The sequence below is a fragment of the Epinephelus lanceolatus genome, chromosome 15 (assembly GCF_041903045.1).
Source record: "Epinephelus lanceolatus isolate andai-2023 chromosome 15, ASM4190304v1, whole genome shotgun sequence".
NCBI lineage: Eukaryota > Metazoa > Chordata > Actinopteri > Perciformes > Serranidae > Epinephelus > Epinephelus lanceolatus.
Genome location: NC_135748.1, coordinates 30,926,911 through 30,947,427, shown reverse-complemented (window position 1 = coordinate 30,947,427; position 20,517 = coordinate 30,926,911). Strand labels below are relative to the sequence as shown.

At 42.9% G+C, this 20,517-nt stretch overlaps 2 protein-coding genes across 2 annotated transcripts; one reads left to right on the top strand and one right to left on the bottom strand.

Annotated features, from left to right (window-relative positions):
* The first annotated feature begins 723 nt into the window (after positions 1–723).
* On the top strand, positions 724–12,629 carry LOC117248032 (tumor necrosis factor ligand superfamily member 10-like). The gene is made up of 6 exons (XM_033612750.2): positions 724–971; positions 5,812–5,952; positions 6,418–6,463; positions 6,573–6,689; positions 9,280–9,509; positions 11,614–12,629. Exons 1-6 carry the CDS (start codon positions 858–860, stop codon positions 11,821–11,823), a joined length of 858 nt encoding a protein of 285 aa, XP_033468641.1. The 5' UTR covers positions 724–857; the 3' UTR covers positions 11,824–12,629.
* Positions 12,630–14,078: 1,449 nt separating this feature from the next.
* msl2a (MSL complex subunit 2a) lies at positions 14,079–20,276 on the bottom strand. The gene is made up of 3 exons (XM_033613995.2): positions 19,224–20,276; positions 16,797–18,208; positions 14,079–16,058 (listed from the first exon to the last, which is right to left on the bottom strand). The coding sequence occupies exons 1-3, from the start codon at positions 19,363–19,365 to the stop codon at positions 15,756–15,758; spliced, it is 1,857 nt and encodes a 618-aa protein (XP_033469886.1). The 5' UTR covers positions 19,366–20,276; the 3' UTR covers positions 14,079–15,755.
* Positions 20,277–20,517: the final 241 nt, after the last annotated feature.

The following is a 20,517-nucleotide window of genomic DNA, read 5'->3' as shown; positions in this document are numbered from 1 at the left end:
CTCTGTGGGTGTGAACCCTTACAGAGTCGTTGAGGTCACATGTGAGTCATTGACCCACCCAGCTGTCATGTGGGTGTCGTTAGGGTTAGGTGGGTCCAGGTGTGAATGGACCGCATTGTAGGTGGGTGATAGGTGTTGTCGTAGGCCACCTCCTCGGTTTAACACTATATAAAGTATATTAATGGATTTCTCCTCCATTGTTGTTGTTGTTCAGCACACGTATAAGAACGATGTGACGGTTTGTCTTTGCGGTATTTGTCCCTCTTTCAGTGTGATTCAGCTGCCGAAGTGACATTGACAAGCAAAGTTTTTTTTACCTATAGTTGAACATTTCTGGACACTCTGCACTTGGGAAAAAAAGTCCCACCAGCAGGCCTCAGCGCAGAATTAATCCTCAGCGCCTTGTTGCACTAACGGTGTTTGTTGCGCAGCCTAAATATGCGTCAGTCTCATTGCAAAGCATCACAAAAGTACACTGGCCTCAGAAACTTTAGCCTCCCACCACTCATTGGAAGGGAATCTATTCAGGATACAGAGGGATTCAAATGAAGGCAAAAAGTGTGATGGTCGACCCTGTTCTCCCCTACACATCCTCTAAACTCAAAGTTCCCACACTTCCGACGGCACCTGAAAGCCTCACAAGGCTTGCATGTGCAGCATTGAACTCGCAGCTCATTTCTATCTAATAACAGTGACATCTTGAGGCTGTTGTAATCCTCCATGCCTCCTCCCTCCCTCCCTCCCCGTGTCCCTGCACAGCAGAATGCAGCAGAGCTTGATCTGACTTGTCCTCCCTGCTGCTGGAAGTCTCTGCTCGCTACTCGGAACTTCTTTGGGTGCTGCTCTCACGCTGGGACATGGCTGTGTCTGTTTCTCTCCAGTGTCTGGGGCTCATCATGCTCGCAGCGATCCTCCTGCAGACCATCGCGGTCGCCGTCAGTTTTCTGTACTTCAACAAAGTCCTGAACACGGTGAGATACGCGTTTGTCTTCCTCCTTATCTAACAGATAATGATAGTAGCAGACTGAATGCAGTCTAACTGGGGAGAGGGGAGAGCTGACACGTATCTGATCACAAGTTAACTTTACTCAGAACACATCTACATTTCAGTTTAGAGGGATACCACACCAGTGACACAATTTAAGAGTCTTTAGGAGTCAAACGAATACAGGAATATGACTTTAAATATCACTTACCTCATTATTCAGCACCCCAGATATTAATATGTAACTAAGCACAGCAGTAAAGGAAGGTCTAGTGGAATATAATCATAAATCATGCCATGCAATGGCAGTCATCAGCTTGAATAGACTAATACTCTCTGTTTCTTCAAGGATTTCTCATTTTAGGGTAAATATTTTAGAGATATTTGCTGATCTGAGGCAAAAAGTCCCAGTTATGCAAGTATTGGTGCCATTTTTACAGCTGCACAATGAGAGAGGTGAAAGTTGGGAGAGTAGATAACAGAAAACAATGGCAGGAAATGAGGCTGGTTAGGACTCAGGGGTTGTGACACCCAAAAGCTTCATATTTCAGACCTGAGCTGACTTTTGAAAAGCAGAAAGTATTTTTTAGTGTTGAGCTCTGATTGGCTGAGACACAGTAAAAAAGTCGTGTCACACACCTGCGACCACTTCAGAGTTAATTGCGTATTTAAGGCTAGATGGTATCCACTTGTATTACTGTGCATTTTGCTTAATAATGAAGGGACGATAATATTCATAAAGATTATTTATTAATTGAAAAATAGGGAAGACCGGGGTTGGTTGGCACACTTTTCACTCTCTACCATATCAACACATTCTCACTCGTGGACTTTCCATGTCGAGATATGACGTGCAAGGTACCCTGGGTGCGTTTGTTGTTGCGTTCTGGGACGTCAAGTTCTGCCTGCAGCAGCATTGTCTTCTTTCAAGATACACTTATGTTTTCACAGGAAATATACAGTTTGCATACAGTCTCTTTCAAATAAGAAGACTACGTCGGTACAACACCGTGAATCAACTTTTTTTCCTTCAACAAAAAACGCATGTGGTTACGTTTAGCCAACACACACACATGGTTGGGTTTAGGAATGAAGAACAGGACTTTTCGCCTCCCTAACTTGTGCGACTGGCCACGTATCATGCCAGTGTCGATGGATGTTTTTTTTCGTGGGTGTCTAACAGTGAAAGTCGCTGCCCACTTGCCGATATTCGACAACTTCGGAGGAAGTCCGGGTTGGCTTTATTTCTGTGGCATTATTTTTTGTTGGAATATACTAACCAGCAGCAAATTAAAGGTTAAAGTCTCAGCTATAAATAAATACGTTTAAATGTTGACAAATATTTTCTAAAATTAGTCGATTTGTGATTAAAGTCAAGATGTGCATTTGTGCCATTTCCGCTTGGTTGGCACAATGTTAAAATACTATAGTTACAAAAAAATAAAGCAACCAATGGAAACAATTTGAACATTAAGCCCAGTTCAGACCAATGATTCATGACGAGAGGAAACCGTTTTAGAACGTAGTGTGAACTGGCTGTCTGGCCTCGACTCAAGCTGGCTGATGGTGTCACCTGCAACTCAGCTGTTCAAATCGTGGTGGCTGGTTTTAGAACGTAAAGCACGTAACCTGTTTCTACAGCCGGTGGGCTTGTAGTGAAGTCCGCTGTTCAATTCAAAATGACCACTGCGGCAGGTTCTCTGTCCCCACTGAGCCCTCTGTGTGGTCATCCTCATAATGTGCCGGTGATGGACACACACATTCTCATTGACCGATTAATTGGCGCTAGAAGTTTCTGTTATTGTGGCGTATTTATCATGAACACAGTCCATATGATGCTCGTTTTGTTTCTGTTTGTCACTGTTTTATCACCACTACAAATGCAACTGTAGCCAGTATCTCACTATCACTATCCTCATTCATATGTGAAGAAGCTACAAATTATATTCAGCCACGAAATAAACCTGAAAAGCTGGAAATCAGAACAGAAGTACAGAGAGTTGTTGCATAGAGATGATACACCATCTCATCTAGTTGCGTTGGTGTGAACTGGCAGATTTTTAGAGAGTTTCAGAATGATGCATTGCAAGTAATTTCCTGTTTCAACTTGTCTTGTCATGAATCTTTGGTCTGAACTGGGCTTTAAATTCAAACAAAAACCTGAAAACATTAACATTTAATAGAATGTCTTCTCATTTTAAGCAATTCATCGGTAGGAATGAATAATTATGTTTGCCATTGACTATTCAAAATAATAAGAAATTACTACAAACATTGTTTTTAATCTTTCAGTATAGTTTGAATCACTCAATACAGTTACATCTGTTTATTTTACAATGTGCCAACCAGCCCCGCTCACATTTGACCCAACTTTGTGATGAAATGTCAGCCATGTACAAACACTGATCAGACTTTCAAATCTTATTTCAAAACGTAGCTGATTCCCTTGTCTATTAACCAGAAGTGACACTTACATCTCTATCTAACACAGTTTTATAATACATTTAGTCCACAGACCACTTTACTGTCGATACTATGAAACTGAAATCAAAAGCATTAGTGACTCTCAGGTGTTAACACAGTAGATGAGTGCAGGTTAAGAAAGCAAACATTGTTTCTTGATGTTACATATTTGTTTCTGTGACCTTCAAACCAACCCCGATCTCCCCTACGTATTGAAAATGTGTTTTTATGATAATGACTATGTGTCGAAGCCAAAAGCAACATGAAATCATAGCTGTACAAAAGTCATTATAAAGCACAGCTTGGTGTTTGTGATTGTTTAACTTTTTTTTGTGTGTGTGTGTGTGTGTGTGTGTATGTGTGTGTGTGTGTGTGTGTGTGTGTGTGTGTGTGTGTGTGGTGCCGTAGAGCTGAAACACCTTTTTCACAGCAGATATCTTTAGCAGAAATAATTTCCACACACTTAAATCTGTGCAGTGTTTCACTTGATTCTGAGCTTTCGGTATATGAGGCAGATAAAAGTAACCAGTCCCATTCTAATCACTGGCAGTATGCAACACACCTGTGCACAACCCTGGTTGGTAGAACCTCTGCATCTTGGGAATTGTAGTTTTTAAGCACCAAATGGAGAGCTGTGTGAGTTAGGGTACTTCTTGTTATAAAATACAAAAAGGGGTGGAAGACAATGAATACAGAAAAACAATTTGGAAGCATCTTAGAATAGTACCAAATAGCAGGGGTGGGACAAATGCTGGAGGCTGTGTGGTAAATCAATGGCAGACCACTTCCATATTTTGTATTTATTCATACTGGCAAGAGATTGCCAAAGAAATAAGGAACATCTTTGGAATAGAAGGTGATTGTTCTTTTGTCATATTGTACTTTGGCAAAAAACGCGGGCAATCTCATGACCCAGGACAAACACATTTACAAGGTACTTTTGGCTGCAAGCAAGAAAGCCATCACATGGAGGTGGCCACAGGCGAGCCCCTTTTCAAAGGACGACTGGATATGCAGTGATTCACTGTATGGATAAAATCACCTTTTCTTTAAGGCTACGACTTGATTGATATGTGAAATATTGGAAAAAATGGACTCACTAATAAAAGTAAAGTTATAAAAAAGAATAGTACCAAACAATGTCATCACATAGTAAATGGGGCTCGTTAATCCGAGAACCCAGATCTATAAAACTAACATCTCAAAACAAGAGTAGAGCAAAGGGCCATGGAGGGGTGTCAGGTTCTATAAGAAATTAAGTCAAGAAACATTGTGGATCCTCATTGAGTCCGTAAGGCTAAAGTGCATCTAGAGTGTCAATCCAAAAAACTCCCTTTGGCTTTTTTTCCATATCTCCCACTCTTGGCAGTTCAGTGTGTTCAACGCCTTGGAATAGTAGAGTCACTGAAATGACAGGCAAAAGGATCGATCACATCATTGTGCCTAACTGAGCTTGAGCTTTGCCTGTGTGAATCTTATTACATGGGCATTCTTAACAGATAAAAACCTTCTCTGTGCTGCAAGTGATAAAACCCTTCACAGAAAAGCCTTTGTCTGATCTTCATTGTCTAAAAACAAGAGTTATCCATGTGTGTGGCACTGGGCACAGTCACCACATGGATAATTGGCATGTTTTAGAGGAGCCAAAAGAGTTGGTTTCTGCTTTAATGTTGGCCTGCACCAGTCGATTGTGTAAATTAGGATCTCTTCTACAGACACAGAGGGGAGGATCCTGGAGATGATGGGCTAATCCTTGATCAGAGGCCAAAATAGGCCAGTGTTTTAGAGTGGTGCTCTTAAGGATATAAACCTGACGCCTCGTTTGTAGCTCTCTGTGCATATCTGAGTCAACTGGAAGTCTGTTCATAATTCATATGAGAACCTCAGTTATCTCCGGTGTGTTTGCAAAGACGAGGTGTGAGGGGTGTAAAAGGTGATGCAGGAGACAGAGCAGCTCTTATCTTTTTGGACACTATTTTTTGTAAAAGATCAGAGCGCCAGCAGATGTTTTTGACATGTCATATTAGAAAAAGCACAGGTGGATTAATAACATCAATGATGGCTGCATGCCACTAAGGGGAGGCCCTATTGTACGTATTGGCTCACTGGATCTTACTGGAATAGAGCCATTGTTAATGTTTTCAATATAAAAAAAAAATGTCTGCTGGGAAAAAAATCTATTAGTTAATTAATCCTCTGATTAATTGTTTCTGTCATTTTTCATACAATATTGCCAAATATTCAACATTTTGGTGTTTCAAATGTAAGTTATAGAAGAAAAGTCATTATCGATTAATGAATAAAATAAAGACCAGATTTATTGACAATGAAAAAATGTTGTTTGTTTTCTTTCATGTTGCCAGATGCAGGAGAGTTTCTCCCGCAGCAGCGTGTCCTGTCTAATTAACGCAAATCAGCGCTCCGAGATCGAAGACTCAGCGGAGGACAAGAAGAGCGACCCCTGCTGGCAAGTCACGCAACAGCTCCACTACCACATAGAGAAGGTTTCTGATTCATTTTTTATCCTAACTTTAATTTGTGTTCCCTGATTACAAAATACTGTGCTTGAGGAAGTTCCTTTTTTAATATTTATGACGCCAGTGGTCAGTTTTTACAGGACTGTCCACACAGTACATGTTTTATCCTTAATGTTAAAGCATTTTCAGAAATCAGACTCATAATGTCTTTGTGCATTACACACAGTTTCTCAGACATCACGGATTGGAACTGGAATAAACTCTTCTAAACAACCCTGACTCACCCAAAGGGGGGTACTGCTATAAAAAGTCTACAGATGACATATTTGTTGACCCACAGGGAGAACTGAGTGATTCATGGGGGTGACGAGGACCCTGGAGAATTACTGAATGTTGCTCATTTAGATCTCAAAAGACCTAAAAGGCATAATAACCAGAGGTCAAGACACTTCAACTCTCTTCTCCCCGTCTCTCTGGGTGTTTTTCTTTCAGACGATGGCTGACAGATTCCAGAAGGAGATATCCACTGCTATGAGAAGTGAGAACAAGGCCTCCATTGACTATCACTTACTGCTAATAGGAGTAAAAAATGTCTTCTCCACTAAAAACACCCTGTGTGTTTTTCTTATCTGCCTGTGGTTTCACAGATAAGCTGACAGGAGTGCTGCCTTTCCTGAGCCCTGCGGTCCGAGGGGTCCCTCTTCCTAAAGTTGCTGCCCATGTGACCGGTGTCGTCTCGTCCCCGGAGCCTCCGACAGCAGATGGTGAGGATCCTTTCATGTAGTGTGGCAGTTTAAGTATCCAGTGTGTACACCAACACAGGGTTTGGGATTTTCGTGACATGTACTCACAATGCTCAGACACACCTGTGAGTAGTGTGTTGCTCACCCGCACTTTTCCGGGGCCAGAGGTGAGGAATGTGCTTCGAGGCTTCCCAGGCTGCTCTCAGATTCAGTAACATCTTCATACCAGCGCGTTTGTCAGGACCTGCAGATGTGCAGCTGCTTTAGCCTCGTGGAAATGTCCTGTAGGTGTCTTTGTGGCCAGTCAATGTCCCAGTTACTCTTTGTCTAGATATTAATACAGTATTTTCAGAAACTAGTAGTCCTTACTTCTTCTTGGTGGCATAGATTCAACAAGGTGCTGGAGACATTCCTCAGAGATTTTGCTCCATATTGACATGATAGCATCACACAGTTGCTGCAGATTTGTCAGCTGCACATCCATGATGAGAATCTCCCGTTCCACCACATCCCAAAGGTGCTGTATTGGATTGAGATCTGGTGACTGTGGAGGCCACTGGAGTACAGTGAACTCATTGTCATGTTCAAGAAACCAGTTTGAGATGATTTGAGTTTTGTGACATGGTGCGTTATCCTGCTGGAAGTAGCCATCAGAAGATGGGTACACTGTGGTCATAAAGGGATGGACACGGTCAGCAACAATACTCAGGTAGGCTGTGGTGTTTAAACCATGCTCAGTTGGTACTAAGGGGCCCAAAGTGTGCCAAGAAAATATCCCCACACCATTACACCACCACCAGCCTGAACCGCTGATACAAGGCAGGATGGATCCATGAGGCCAAATTCTGACCCTACCATCTGAATGTCGCAGCAGAAATCCAGACTCATCAGACCAGGTCACGTTTTTCCAATCTTCTATTGTCCAGTTTTGGTGAGCCTGTGTGAACTGTAGCCTCAGTTTCCTGTTGTTAGCTGACAGGAGTGGCACCTGGTGTGGTCTTCTGCTGCTGTGGCCCATCTGCTTCAAGGTTGGACGTGTTGTTGGTTCAGAGATGGTCTTCTGCAGACCTTGGTTGTAACCAGTGGTTATTTGAGTTACTGTTTCCTTTCTATCATCTTGAACCAGTCTGGCCATTCTCCTCTGACCTCTGGCATCAACAAGGCAGTTTCACCCAGAGAACTGCTGCTCACTGGATATTTTCTCTTTGTCGGACCATCCTCTGTAAACCCTAGAGATGGTTGTGTGTGAAAATCCCAGTAGCTCAGCAGTTTCTGACAGACGAGCCTGTCTGGCACCAACAACCATGCCACGTTCAAAGTCACTTAAATCACTTTTCTTCCCCATTCTGATGCTCAGTTTGAAGTTCAGCAGGTCGTCTTGAACATGTTGACATGCCCAAATACATTGAGCTGCTGCCACATGATTGGCTGATCAGCTTTTTGCATTAACAAGCAGTTAGTTTTTGCATTAGTTTTTGAGTGACGCAACGTACCCCTCAGCTCTCACCAGACACTCACAGCAGCTGAGTTTAGTTTGTATTTTAAGTTAATTAAAGTTTTAGTTGAGCCAGTTACAAATACATTCACTCCATTTACAGCCGTAGCATCTTTCAGTTTGTTTTTGTTTCTTGAAAATCCCCATTAAAACTGGGTCATATGATAATAATATGATCTGTTATCAATATCCCCATTCATGTGAGTTTGCCAAAAAACTAGTGCAGTCTGTGTGTTGCCCACAGACCAGTGTCCTCAGGGAGGTCCGTGGGAAGGAGGAAGGAAGTGGGGGGCCTGTTATGGTGTCTTTTTTGATACCACCATTGGGGGACGCCAAAGTCAATTTATTTTCTAATTCTACACATTTTGGCTTCAAAGGAAAAATCAGGTAATGACTAAAAAAACGACTAAAACAAGAAATGAACTGAACCTAGTAACAAGTATTGTCCATGTAGCCTGATATGAGGTAGTCCTCTGTGCCACAGAGCTCTGTCGTTGTCCACAGAGCTATTAAAAACACATCAGTGGGTCACACCACTGATCTGTGTTTCACTTTTTTAAATACAATGGTAATAGTGTTTAAGTTGATCCTACACGCATCGTCCTGCTGCTGTAAATACTCACTAGAGTGCCAAATGTGTAGTAATCCGCAGCTGAAAACAGTCCCCAGCGCATGCACTATTTACTCCTGTTTGAACGAAGTTTGGTTGTTTTGTTTTTTTTAGTAAAAGTTTCTAATTATGATGTTTTTGAGAGACTGGTAATTGGAACAAATGTGCTGACAGCATGGAGAAGTTAAAAGTCGGTATTTTCAAAGGATTTTTTAGCCAATTTACTAAAACCGTCTTTCCTCCCACACACACACACACACACACACACACGTCCCTAAGAATGGCTGGATGTCATCAGTTCCTGCTGTCTTTTTAATTTGTGGCTGTTGTCAATAAACTTAAAAAAGAGGCCGCTCTGTGCGCACATCTGCAATCATTACCCACACACTGAGACTTTCTTTAACATTTGTTTCTTATTTAAATTGCACTGGTTTTACTCAGTGACACTCCACTCTGCATATCTCAGTGAATGGCCTTAATCGTTGTGTGTCATGTGTGTTTTGCAGGCCCACGGAGTAGCAGAGGGTACTTGGGGGACCGAATCAGAGCGTGGGAGGGCCAGAGAGGTCTGTCCTTCCTGCAGAACATGGAGCTGAGGGGAGGAGAGCTGCTGGTGCCCAGAGCAGGCCTCTACTATATCTATGGACAGACGTACTTCAGACTGCCCTCCACAGGGGAGACGGATGGGGAGGCAAAGGAGGAGGAGGCACAGCTTGTCCAGTACATCTACAAGAAGGTTAGGCTCTGTGCACCCTATCAGTCAATTGACATGAAAACAGTAAAGGTGCTTGGCAACTACTACGACAGAAATTGGCTGCATATGAACACGATGTCACAGTGGCTAAACATGGAATTACAACATCCTGGTCCGTAAAGTGATGCCATGGACCCCAAAAAGACTTTAACCCATAGACTTATATTGTGAAAGAGACATCTGTATATCAGTGGTTACATTTTCTTTTAGCACACCATGAAATTACTTGTTTCACTATCAGGATTTGATCCATTCATTACAATAATGTTTCCATTATCTAGAGGAGCCGCGCTATTAAATAATTTTCATCCCCACTAAAGTAAGTAGAGTGCTAACATGACAGTTAGCCACTGGACTGGCGGAAGTTACCTGCTCGGCCACTGAAAGTGTCTAGTGCACTTGCTCTATGGGCCCCACAATTCGGATGATCAGGTAATTTCATACTGCTGAAATCAAGCTTTTTTGGCTTCATGCTCCACTGAATAGCTTTTATAGGAATGAACAGTGCCCATCTTCCAACGCTGTATCCAGTTCTTTTTATACATCTACGATTATAGTAGGTAACGATTTTTTATGCCTCTGGGATGGCAATAGCTGTGGCTGGAAACATCATGATTTCAAGTTGTCCATTGTATTCTCATGAACACGATATCTCAAGAACGCCTCAAAGGAATTGTTCAAGGTTCAGTTTATTGTTATTCAAACGTGTTAAAGAACATAGGGAATCAAATTCGTTACCCATAACATTTTGAGACAGACTTATAATCAATAATTACATGACCTAATAGCCTATAATAAATACAACACAGTTAAAAAACCAAGCAGCATGTTAAAGTGCGTAATAGTGCATCAACAGCCGCACGCAGTTATAGCGGTATGAAGTGTAGCCTCTCCTCCTAAAGTCCACAACCATTTTCTTCGCCTTCCCCACATTGATGCAGAGATTGTTTGCTCCGCACCAGTCCACAAGTTCTTTCACCTTCTGCCTGTACACAGACTCATCGTTGTTGGAGATCAGTCCAACCACAGCCATGTCATCTGCAAACTTCACGATATGATTGCTCGGGTACCTTACAGGGCAATCATATGCGAGGCATAAACGTCTACTTGGACTCACCAAAGAACTGATTAGTATTTTGTGGTTAAAGGTCAAGATCACTGTGACCATGTGCCTATCTCATTCTCATGAATGCAATATCTCAAAAAAACATTGCAAGTACGGGTCCTCAGCTTGTGTAAACATTTATTAAAGGAGCTTAAAATATTCTCTGAGTGTGATCTAGGGTCTGCTCTTAGAAACGGGAACTCGGGCCCTATCAGGCTATGGACCCCCAGCTGCCCTGTCTACCACCAAAATGAGGGACAAATGGAGAGTTTGTCATGGACCACTGAGCAGTACACCAATTCCCCTCTCCATCACACACACACCCACACACGAACACTCACCCACACACACACAGCGGGCTGGAATCAGGCCCAGTTGTGAGTCAGACAATCACCCCTGAGATTTGATCCATCCTCGTTGTTGTCTGAATAGGTAGCCACACAGGAGCTGTCTCTATTTTTCACTCATGACAGGGTTCAGGACCACACAAACATCCACTTGGGCTCAAAGATAAACTGATTAGATGATGGTGGTCAAAGGTCATGGTCACTGTGACCTCACAAAACATGCTTTTGGCCATTACTCAAGAATTCATCCGCTAATTATAACAAAATTTCACACAGATGTCTCAGAGGATATAATGAGGAAGTGAAGTCATTTTATATCCAAAAAGCCAAAGGTCACTGTGACATCATAATGTTGTGCAAAAACACTTTTCTGGCCATTATTTAATGCCATATCTCAAGAACGTTTGCCCATCTTGAAACTGTGTTGATTGTATAGATCTGTCTATGCATACAACTGAGGTTGTAATTAGACAAGCCAACTATCAGACCTCAAATGTCAGGGTGTCCTAGACTGCACCAAAAGCAAGAGAAACAGCTATTTTCCGATGGTATCAGCATGCTTATAAATCAATTCTGCATGCCAGTTCAATGTATAATCTAACGCTCTGTTTTCATCGTGTGATATCGCCCACAGATGAGTTCCTACACGGTGCCCATCCTGCTGATGAAATCCTCCCGCAGTGCCTGCTGGCCTCGGGGCCAGGAGCCTGGTCTCTTCTCCCTGCATCAGGCCGGAACTGCCTTTCTACAGCCTGCTGACCGCCTCTTCATCACAGTCAGCAATGCCAGCACCATGGAGATGGACGGACGGGCGAGCTACTTTGGGGCCTTCCTCGTGGGCTAAAGACAGAGAACCCTGGATAGAAGTGTCCGAGACTGGGATGACTTGATATAGACAACAACAGAAGTGAACCCAAATGTGAGGGGTTTCCTTGGTAATATGAGCAGCTGTCTGAGAGTACAGGATTGGAGAAGAAGAGCAGACTCTGATGAGTGCACAGTACTTCTTCGCTGTAAGGATATGCTGGAACGGAGCTGCAGAGGCAGACTCTCAGTGAAGCAGGAAGAGCCATTTACTGTGACACAGGTTATTAATTCTGTCGTTAAGGCTTGTAAACAGATTGTACCTTATGACAAACATGCATCATGTGGTGCATTCAGGGCATTTGGAGAAGTACAATAGACGCAGATTAAATGTTGTGCTCTCATGCTGAATGACTTCCATTGAGAAGGCAGGTCAAACAGTCAACAGTCAAGTTGTCATCCCCAGGAAATGACAGTGCTGTCGGACACATGGCCCTTAACTGCTCTTTTATGAAAAAGAAAGCATCAAAAAATGCCACATGACGAGATTTTCGATGTTCCGTATTATGAGTGAAGCTTCCCTTTTGTTTTCTGTACTTATGGTTGAATTTCCTCTTTGTGCAGTGTCTTGAATGAATGTGTGGCGTGACACAGATCATGATGCCCCGCAGCCTGAAAGAGTGGCACTGATCCAATATGAATGGACTGAGTATTTTAAGTGTTGTGACACATTTACACGTCTATATATCCAATGGATACCAATACAGATTGTCTTTAGTGCTGGATAAGTTCATTTACAAATGGTTGCTATACAGATTGAAAGTAAAAATCTCTACTTTTCCTGGGTTTTATTATTTTTACTTTACAAATCTTTTTGATTTTTAGTTGGACCTCAATATATCGGGGTGTCTAAAGGTACACAAGGACACTTAAAGATAATTTTTTAACCCAATTTAAAGAGAAACTTTGTTTTTAAACCTGGACCCCATTTTCCCATGTTTTTGTGTCCAAGTGACTAATACCGACAGTACTTTTTGATATTGGTCCAGTATTGAAAGACTGCTGGAGCCAACAGCCACGAAATGTGTTGCAGTGTAATCTCTACAGGCACCGTCAATTTACATCCATTAAAAGTGTTTGTTTTTTAAACTGACAGGCTCAGATTGTTATTAACCCTTTGAAACCTGAGCAAACTGGCTTGATTCTTTTAAAAACATGGGAAGAAGGCAGTGAGCAACGGAAGGATAAATTACCTGAAAACAGACACAAAAATTTGGGAAAACAGAATCCAGGATCCAGACTGATTTTTGGACAAATCATCTTTTTCTTATTAAAGCATTGCAGGTAAGTAGTATATGTAGTCCTGTGCAGAGGTAGATTTTATGTAGGAATATGGTTATTAGAGTGAATTAGGTTAATCTACATTTTGCCTACAGTTACGGGTATGTATAAATTAAAAGAAAGCATAAGTTTCAGTGGTAGGTTTAAACATTTGTAACCTCAGAAATGTGGACTCTGACCCATATTAGCTCAACTCATTATGGCAAAAGAAATTAAAAGATGGGTTAATTAAAATTAGATAAAATGTTGGTGGCAGTTAAGTTAATCTCACAAAAACATATTTAAGACTATTTGGAGGTTTAGTGTGTGGAATTTAGAAGCATCTATCGGCAGAAATTACATATATTTATCAGATGTTTTCATTAGCAATATATCACCCGGAAATGAGAATTGTTGAGTTTTTGTTGGAGCACATCCTCTTTCACATGCTCCCAGAGTCCACCATGTTGTTTCTACAGTAGCCCGGAACAAACTTAATGGTTCGAAATAGGGTAAATTACTTTTTTGCATCGGCCACTGTAGTTCTACATGGTTGGCACATGGGAGAAAGTTCAGCTCTACAACCTCAAGGCTAAATCCTACACAATAGACCTTTAATGACCTCTGAGGCTTAATATTTATAAAACTGACATCCTGTTTTATGCATGGTAATGGATGTGAGGTTAAATGACCAACCTGTACAGGGCCATTACTTAATTTTTTTTCTCACTCGAGAGTGAATTTACAGTATGACTGTAAAATGTATCAGGGCACACATTAATACTCTCGACACACACCATTTCCCAGATTCTTCCTAGCTCGTGCAAAAAGGGAAAAGAGCCTCTTAGCCTCAGTGAAAACCTCCACCCACTGTTGTGTTCATGGTTATGGTTAATGATGTGTTGAGCTACTGTCTGCACAATCAAACTCGAGTCCAATACCCCCTCCACACAAAAAGACACAGCACTGAAAAAGTAAAAAACTATCATTTAATTCATGTTGTATTACATGTTTCCATATTATGGCAGTGAATGTTTCAGCAATAATAAGAATCACTCCTCAAACAAGAGTTTTACATTAAAAAAAAAAAAAAAAAAAAACATTACCAAAAACTAATTGGGGTTCAAGTAATGCCCAAAAGAAATACATTTTGAAACATACACGCACGCAGGAAGATAGATCGTATTACTGTAATCCACCTGCTACTTCCTGGTCTATGAGTTGAGAACCAAGGTGTTTGTTTGGTCAGCCTGAGTCCTCCCACTCTCCTTCAGTCTTTTTTTTTTTTTTTGGTCACCGTGACTGGACTGACAAACATGTTGTAGTTACAGCTGAGACAGCAGACACAAACACAGACGACACGCAGCCTTCGAGTTATAGGAGGGCTTCAAGGTGCTTTAACCAAAAAAAAAAAAACCACACAGAAAAAGACAGTGGTACCAAATCTGAAACATTTGGTATCAAAAATAGTCTCTGAGTTGGTCACTAATCAGTCAGGACACTACAACCAGGGGGAGGAAAAATGCACACGCAGAGGATATTTTGTCTTGTTAATGACAACCTATGGCTTCAGTTTATCTAAACACACGCACAGTCATGTACAATCCCATCATCGAACCATAACGGTGGTATATTTTAGAAGACAGTCAGTTATAGTCTGTAGAAATGGCAAAACTGTAAACAACTGCGTGTGTGCACGAGAGCTGAGAGGCTCCTTGTTGGTGCTCCTATTGCTATGGTAACCAAGAATGGTTTTTAGTTGTAATTTGGCCAATCAATCAGACTAAGTGCTTACAGCCCACCATCCACCTCCCCGCTGACATTACAGTAAATCTCAGCAGGCGCATACACACACACACTCACACACACATACATGCACAGAAACCATGGAGCCAGCCAAGTGCTCTGACATTATCTTGCTGCCTGTACAATGCCTGCATCAGTCAAGTTCATTAAGACAAATTCATTATCAGCCGACAGTACTTGGATTGAGTGAGTTAATGAGATTGAAAAGGCATAGAGTCTTGTGTGGGACATAACTTCTCCATAGATTAGTCACATGATTCATTCACAAGTAAGGTGAGAGCACATACACTGTTAAGGATTAGTAAGGGCCGTCCTGATACCAATTATGCATTTGTTAAACACACATGGAGCAAACACTCAAACATGGAAAATGCTGTGACGGGTGACTGACATATGACGATGTGGTTTTTCTGTTATCATTATGCACCGAAAATCACACATGGCGCACGCTGAAATCTATAATTGTGCGCACACACTAACAAACACAAAACCTGGTATGGGTTCCTATTGCCTCGTACAGTGTGTCTGTGGTCTATGAACAAAAAGCACCTCTGGAGTAAAGAACAGCCTTGGAACCGAGTATAAGTGTTTAACTACAGACAGGCAACGACACACACCGGCACACAGGCACAATACAGGAGGCTTTGGCACACCCATGCTAGTCTTACTACTCAGCATTTTCCAACACAGAAGAAGAGCAGGTTACAGAACAGGACAGACCCATAGCTGCCTTAGATTGCCTCCCCTCTGGATGAAGGGGAGGTACAGGTTGTCTGACAGACACAATGATCAGCCGTCACATTCAATCAGCTTCGAGCGGTCTGTTTTTTTCGGAGTTCCAGCCTCTCATCCAATCAGCAGCTCCAGGGGGTCCTCGTAGTTGGGGTCTTGCGGGGGGCTGGGGGACAGGAAGGCCGTGGTTACAGGGGTTCCCGTTGCTGTGGCGACGTTGAGGAGGGTGTTAGGGCGGATGCTGGTGGTTGCCGGGTTGCGGAGTGCCGCGGCTGCAGTGATGCTGGTGAGGTTGATGCCGAGTGTGAGCCGCGTCTGCTCCAAGGCTTTCTCTGGCACAGCGAAGGCCTCGAGCTTCTTCTCCCCGTTGGCCATGTAGGAGTTCTGGCAACCTCGACAGATGCAATCCAAGCATGCCTGAGGAAGACGACAGAATATGTCACGGACCGTTATCTGTCATCATATATCTCTCTTATTTGTGTATCTGCATCACATCAGTGTCACATTATAGCTGCATATTACTGATATAACCCCACAGAGCTCAGAGTGTAGCCAGGATTCAATAATAACAGCATGGTAGTGCACTAAATCATTCATAAACAAGCAATTTAGACATGTTTTTAGTTATTTTTACTATTAAAAATGTGTGTTTTCAGTTGTGATTTTAACCTAAATTTGTAAACACAGTGACATTATGCCTGGCTTCCAAATCACAGTGTTAACCCTTTGAAACCTGAAGTGACATCACTTTTCCTGAGCTGATTTAAGATGCCTTTTGCAAGTATTTAAACCTTGAAAACAAATTGGTGCGATTTCAAAAACATGGGGGAAAAGGCAATGAACCACTTGGTAAGAAATGTCCCACAAATTTGCTAAAAAAAGAAAAAATAATAGATTTACAAGATAAAAAAACAAAACAAAACAAAAACTAGGTAAAAAGACAAAAAATAGAGAAAAAATATATAAAAAAATAGATATCGAAAATTATTTTTAAAAACTACTATTTTACACTTAGACTACCTAAAACACTAATCTGCATCCAATCCCATAACAATGCCATCACACTTCTGAAGAGCTGTTAAAAACAGGCAAATTTCTCTTGCAGTTCATAACATCAATGAAATTCTACTTTACAAATTCCGTTTTAAGTCTCACCTTGCGGTTTGAGTAGCAGGGACAGCGCTGCCCCCTGCAGGTCAGCACTGATGGATTCTGGGTGGCCCTGCCACACTTGCAGCCTTTCTTCTCCACTGGCTTCTTGTATGGAGGTCTAACAGGTGCCGGGGGCACAAGGCAGCCAGACATCAACCGCTGGTCTTTGCTTCCGTCCTTGGTCTTGGACCCTCCGCCACTGCGGGCCTTCGCATGAGGCTTCTTAGGGCCTGGATCAACATGCTTCCTGGGACCTTTATTGTGGTTCTGCGGAGGGCGACTGGGCTTGGGGGGCGCCCCGTTGGGAAGGGACGAGTATGTGTGTGCTGGTACAGTTAAGGAGGGTGTTGGTGGTTGGATGTGCAGTGTCTGAGAGGGGTTTGGAGTGTGTGAATGTGAGGAGGGACCCTGTAGGATGGTGGCGATAGGGAGGGGTTTCACCTTTTCCCTGTCACTCTCTGATCGAGAACGTTTACGTTTAAGGCGGACTGGCGGGGGCTTGGAGGTTGGAGGTGGATCGAAGGAGGAAGTGTGTATGTGAGCACCATGACTTGCCACTGTGTTAGTCCTGTCAGTTTGAATCTGTGTGTAGTTGTGAGCTGCGTCCAGCTGTAAGTACATTTGAGCGTGTGCTCTGTCCGTGGTTATATGTGCGTGAGTGTGCATTCGTTCTGGGTGTGTATGAGGAGAATCTCGACCGGTCTGAAGGGGATCCAAAGTCTGTAACACCTCCTCCACACTGAGGAGCAACACCTCCCCCTCCTCCAGCTCCCTGCTGCTAGATTCCCCATCCCTGAGTGAGCACACAGTGCCTGGAGTTGGGGCTAAAGGTCCAGTAGTCAGACTCAGTTCCAGACCACCACAACCAGTATTGGACACAGACAGGCCTGCCTGTGGCTGCTCCTCTACCAGCTCGCATACTTCCAGTTCAGGAGAAGAGGGATCCAGGTCTTCCAGCACTTCTCCATTGCATTCCTGTGGTCCATTGGAACAGGGAGGGTCAGAGGAGGAGCTCTGGGGTACAGCTGAGAGCTCTGCAGGAACAGGTGGTGCCTCTGTGGGGGTAAGGGACTCTGGCGCAGATGGATTCAAATCTTCCTGTGCAAAGCTTGAGTCTTCTGTCTCTATCTCCTCTTCGTGTGACATCAGCACTTCATCTAGCAAAGCCATAACCTCTGGAGACCCTCCCACATGGCTGCTGATTGACTGCAGCAACGGCGAATGAGTTACATAGAGGCAAAGCTTCCTGTAGCACTGCACCAACAAAGAAAGCTGTTTGTTCTCCTGGAAGCAGGAGGAGTCCCTACAGCGGCCGCACGATGGCCTGATCTTCATCTTCTGGCCTTTGCAGCCCAAGCAGACATAATGCTGACACTCTGCATGTGTTGGGGAAATGGGATCCTGGAGCAGTTTACCTGGTACAGAAAAGAGAGGAAGCTTTTAAACAACATTCATCCACTTTGCACAGTGAACAAGCTGCACAGAGTCATTTCAAGTTATTTCTATTCACCGTCATGCCTCAATAGAAACAGTAATTACCATCTGAAATCATTAATCTGTCAATTATTTTCTCAATTAACCATTTGGTCTGTAAAAATGCCTGTCACAATTACCCAGAGCCTAGGATGAATTCAGTAATAGCTTGTTTTGTCTGACCAGCAATCCAAAACAGATGCAGAATAATTTTCTGTCAACTGACTAATTGTTTTCATATAAACTTGTGCATTTCAAGATCAGGGAAATCAAATCATTATCTGTGACTGGAAATTAAATTAAATTATCTGGAATTAAATATCGTTGTTTCCTGCACTTTTTTCTTAACTTATTGGTCCCAGTTTACTGAAATAAACACAGAACGCTTCAGCCTGCATAATCATTATGTTCACATTACTGATTTTTACCGCTTACATCACCCAACCTGTACTTCTGTTTAAGTAACTGCATGGCAGCACAAATAATCATGCCAGAAACACCATTACATAACCACCAGAGGCCAGAAATATTGTCATATATCACCCTGTCAATATTGCCCATCTCTAAATGCAAGCTGTGCCAGTGTTGATCTTTCACTAGCTAAGCAGAGTGAGTAAATTCAGTATGAATAGGAAACACATGGCTCTGCAGCAGACACAACAACAGAGGAGTCATCTGTCTTGACAAGAGGACAGATGACTGGGGCTCAGCCTCGGTTGCTAAGGAAACCACGGTTGTGAGCACGACAAATCGTGTCAACTGCTGCGAGCACACGCACGCCCACGGACACTTCAGTCAATATGAATAGTAAGGTTATGAAACACTGATTCATTTGAGTACATTGAAACTGATTGGCAGCACAGACAGGATATAATCTTGCAGTGAGATGACACAAAACAACATTAGAGCAAGTGATGTGTATTGCTATTATGATAAAGATATTTTGAGGATGCTTACCACAGACGAGGCATGCAAGGGACTCTCTGAAGAAGGGCAGTAGCGTGTACATATCTGCGAAGCTGTGAGGCTGCCGCGGGTCACACTGCAGCACGGCCCGGCTGGCGGACACGTACAGAGCGGTTGCATTAACGGGGTTCATAGCGGTGTGCTCCGCAGCCTCAGGGAGAAACGGCCCGGGAAAAAAATCCAGCCGCCCGCTGCAAGGGAGCTAAAGATAGCCAAGTCTCAGGGTGAATGGAGGAAATATAAACTGGCCTGGCGGAGCAACAATCAGTCACTCCAGCGTGTCAATGCAGGCACATGAATTAATAATACACACAATAACAGACAACGACCATGCTGAAGCGGTTATCACTAAACGCGCACGTTAGCTCGGCAGGCGGCTAGCTAATATTAGCATCACCGGTTCGTAGTAGTTACAATCCACCAACGAGGTTTCAGATCACAACTGAAGTTTCTGTTAATCAGGACCAATTAGACCCTGTGTTATAATTACTCACATTATCCCTAACGCTGCCTAACAGCTAGCGATGAATCAAACGATCACACGATCCATGATCAAAAGGTTAGCATAATGTAGCTAGCGTTAGCTTACGCCATCAGCCAAACGTTTTAAACGAGCGGTGGTCGATGCTAGCCATACAGCCCATGTACGATCCAACACCGTCTCCTCGTCGATGCCTAAATTAACGAACAGCGGCTCCGAAGACGGCACATTTGCTCGGCTAGCTGCTAGCTAACATATTCCGGGCGCGCACTTGATGTAAACAAAGCTAACCAGCCTGCGTTAGCATGGCTAGCCAAATTAGCTAGCGAAAATGCAACCGTATCACTAACCCCCCTAGGGCCGAGTTATGCCTCGCGCGTAGGAGGGAAATGCAAGCTATAAACTGAAACCCTGCAATTCTGATAGGTTTTGCTGTAATACTTGGCGAGCAGCGACCGAAACATAGCTAACTATCCGTTTTACAAATGCATCAATCATTCGATTTTCCACTTTTCCTCGCATCAACCCCTCTCGACAGGCATGATCATCACGCGAGACTTCTCCTAGTTACCCTGGTTACCGTAGTGTACGAAGGGTCCTGCACACACGCCACAGAGCCTTTCTGGCTTCATTCACTGTCATTTTACAACTTGGTAATTAAAAGTAGCGATTAATTCATTATTTTAATAAGATGAGGGAAGTAATTGATTATTAATTTGAATTAAAAAAAACAATGAAGTCACATATTTTAACAAGTAAATAAGCACTAAAACTTGTATTTCAGAAGACCACAGCTGAGGGTTA

Bases quoted from the DNA above. Each gene is read 5' to 3' on its own strand.
- msl2a (XM_033613995.2), bottom strand. From the start codon at position 19,365: ATGAACCCCGTTAATGCAACCGCTCTGTACGTGTCCGCCAGCCGGGCC. The intron at 18,209-19,223 runs GTAAGCATCCTC...TTTCTGTACCAG, and splicing joins CCTTGCATGCCTCGTCTGTG to GTAAACTGCTCCAGGATCCC. The intron at 16,059-16,796 runs GTGAGACTTAAA...CGTCTTCCTCAG, and splicing joins CCTGCTACTCAAACCGCAAG to GCATGCTTGGATTGCATCTG.
- LOC117248032 (XM_033612750.2), top strand. From the start codon at position 858: ATGGCTGTGTCTGTTTCTCTCCAGTGTCTGGGGCTCATCATGCTCGCA. The intron at 972-5,811 runs GTGAGATACGCG...TCATGTTGCCAG, and splicing joins TCAACAAAGTCCTGAACACG to ATGCAGGAGAGTTTCTCCCG. The intron at 6,464-6,572 runs GTGAGAACAAGG...GTGGTTTCACAG, and splicing joins GATATCCACTGCTATGAGAA to ATAAGCTGACAGGAGTGCTG.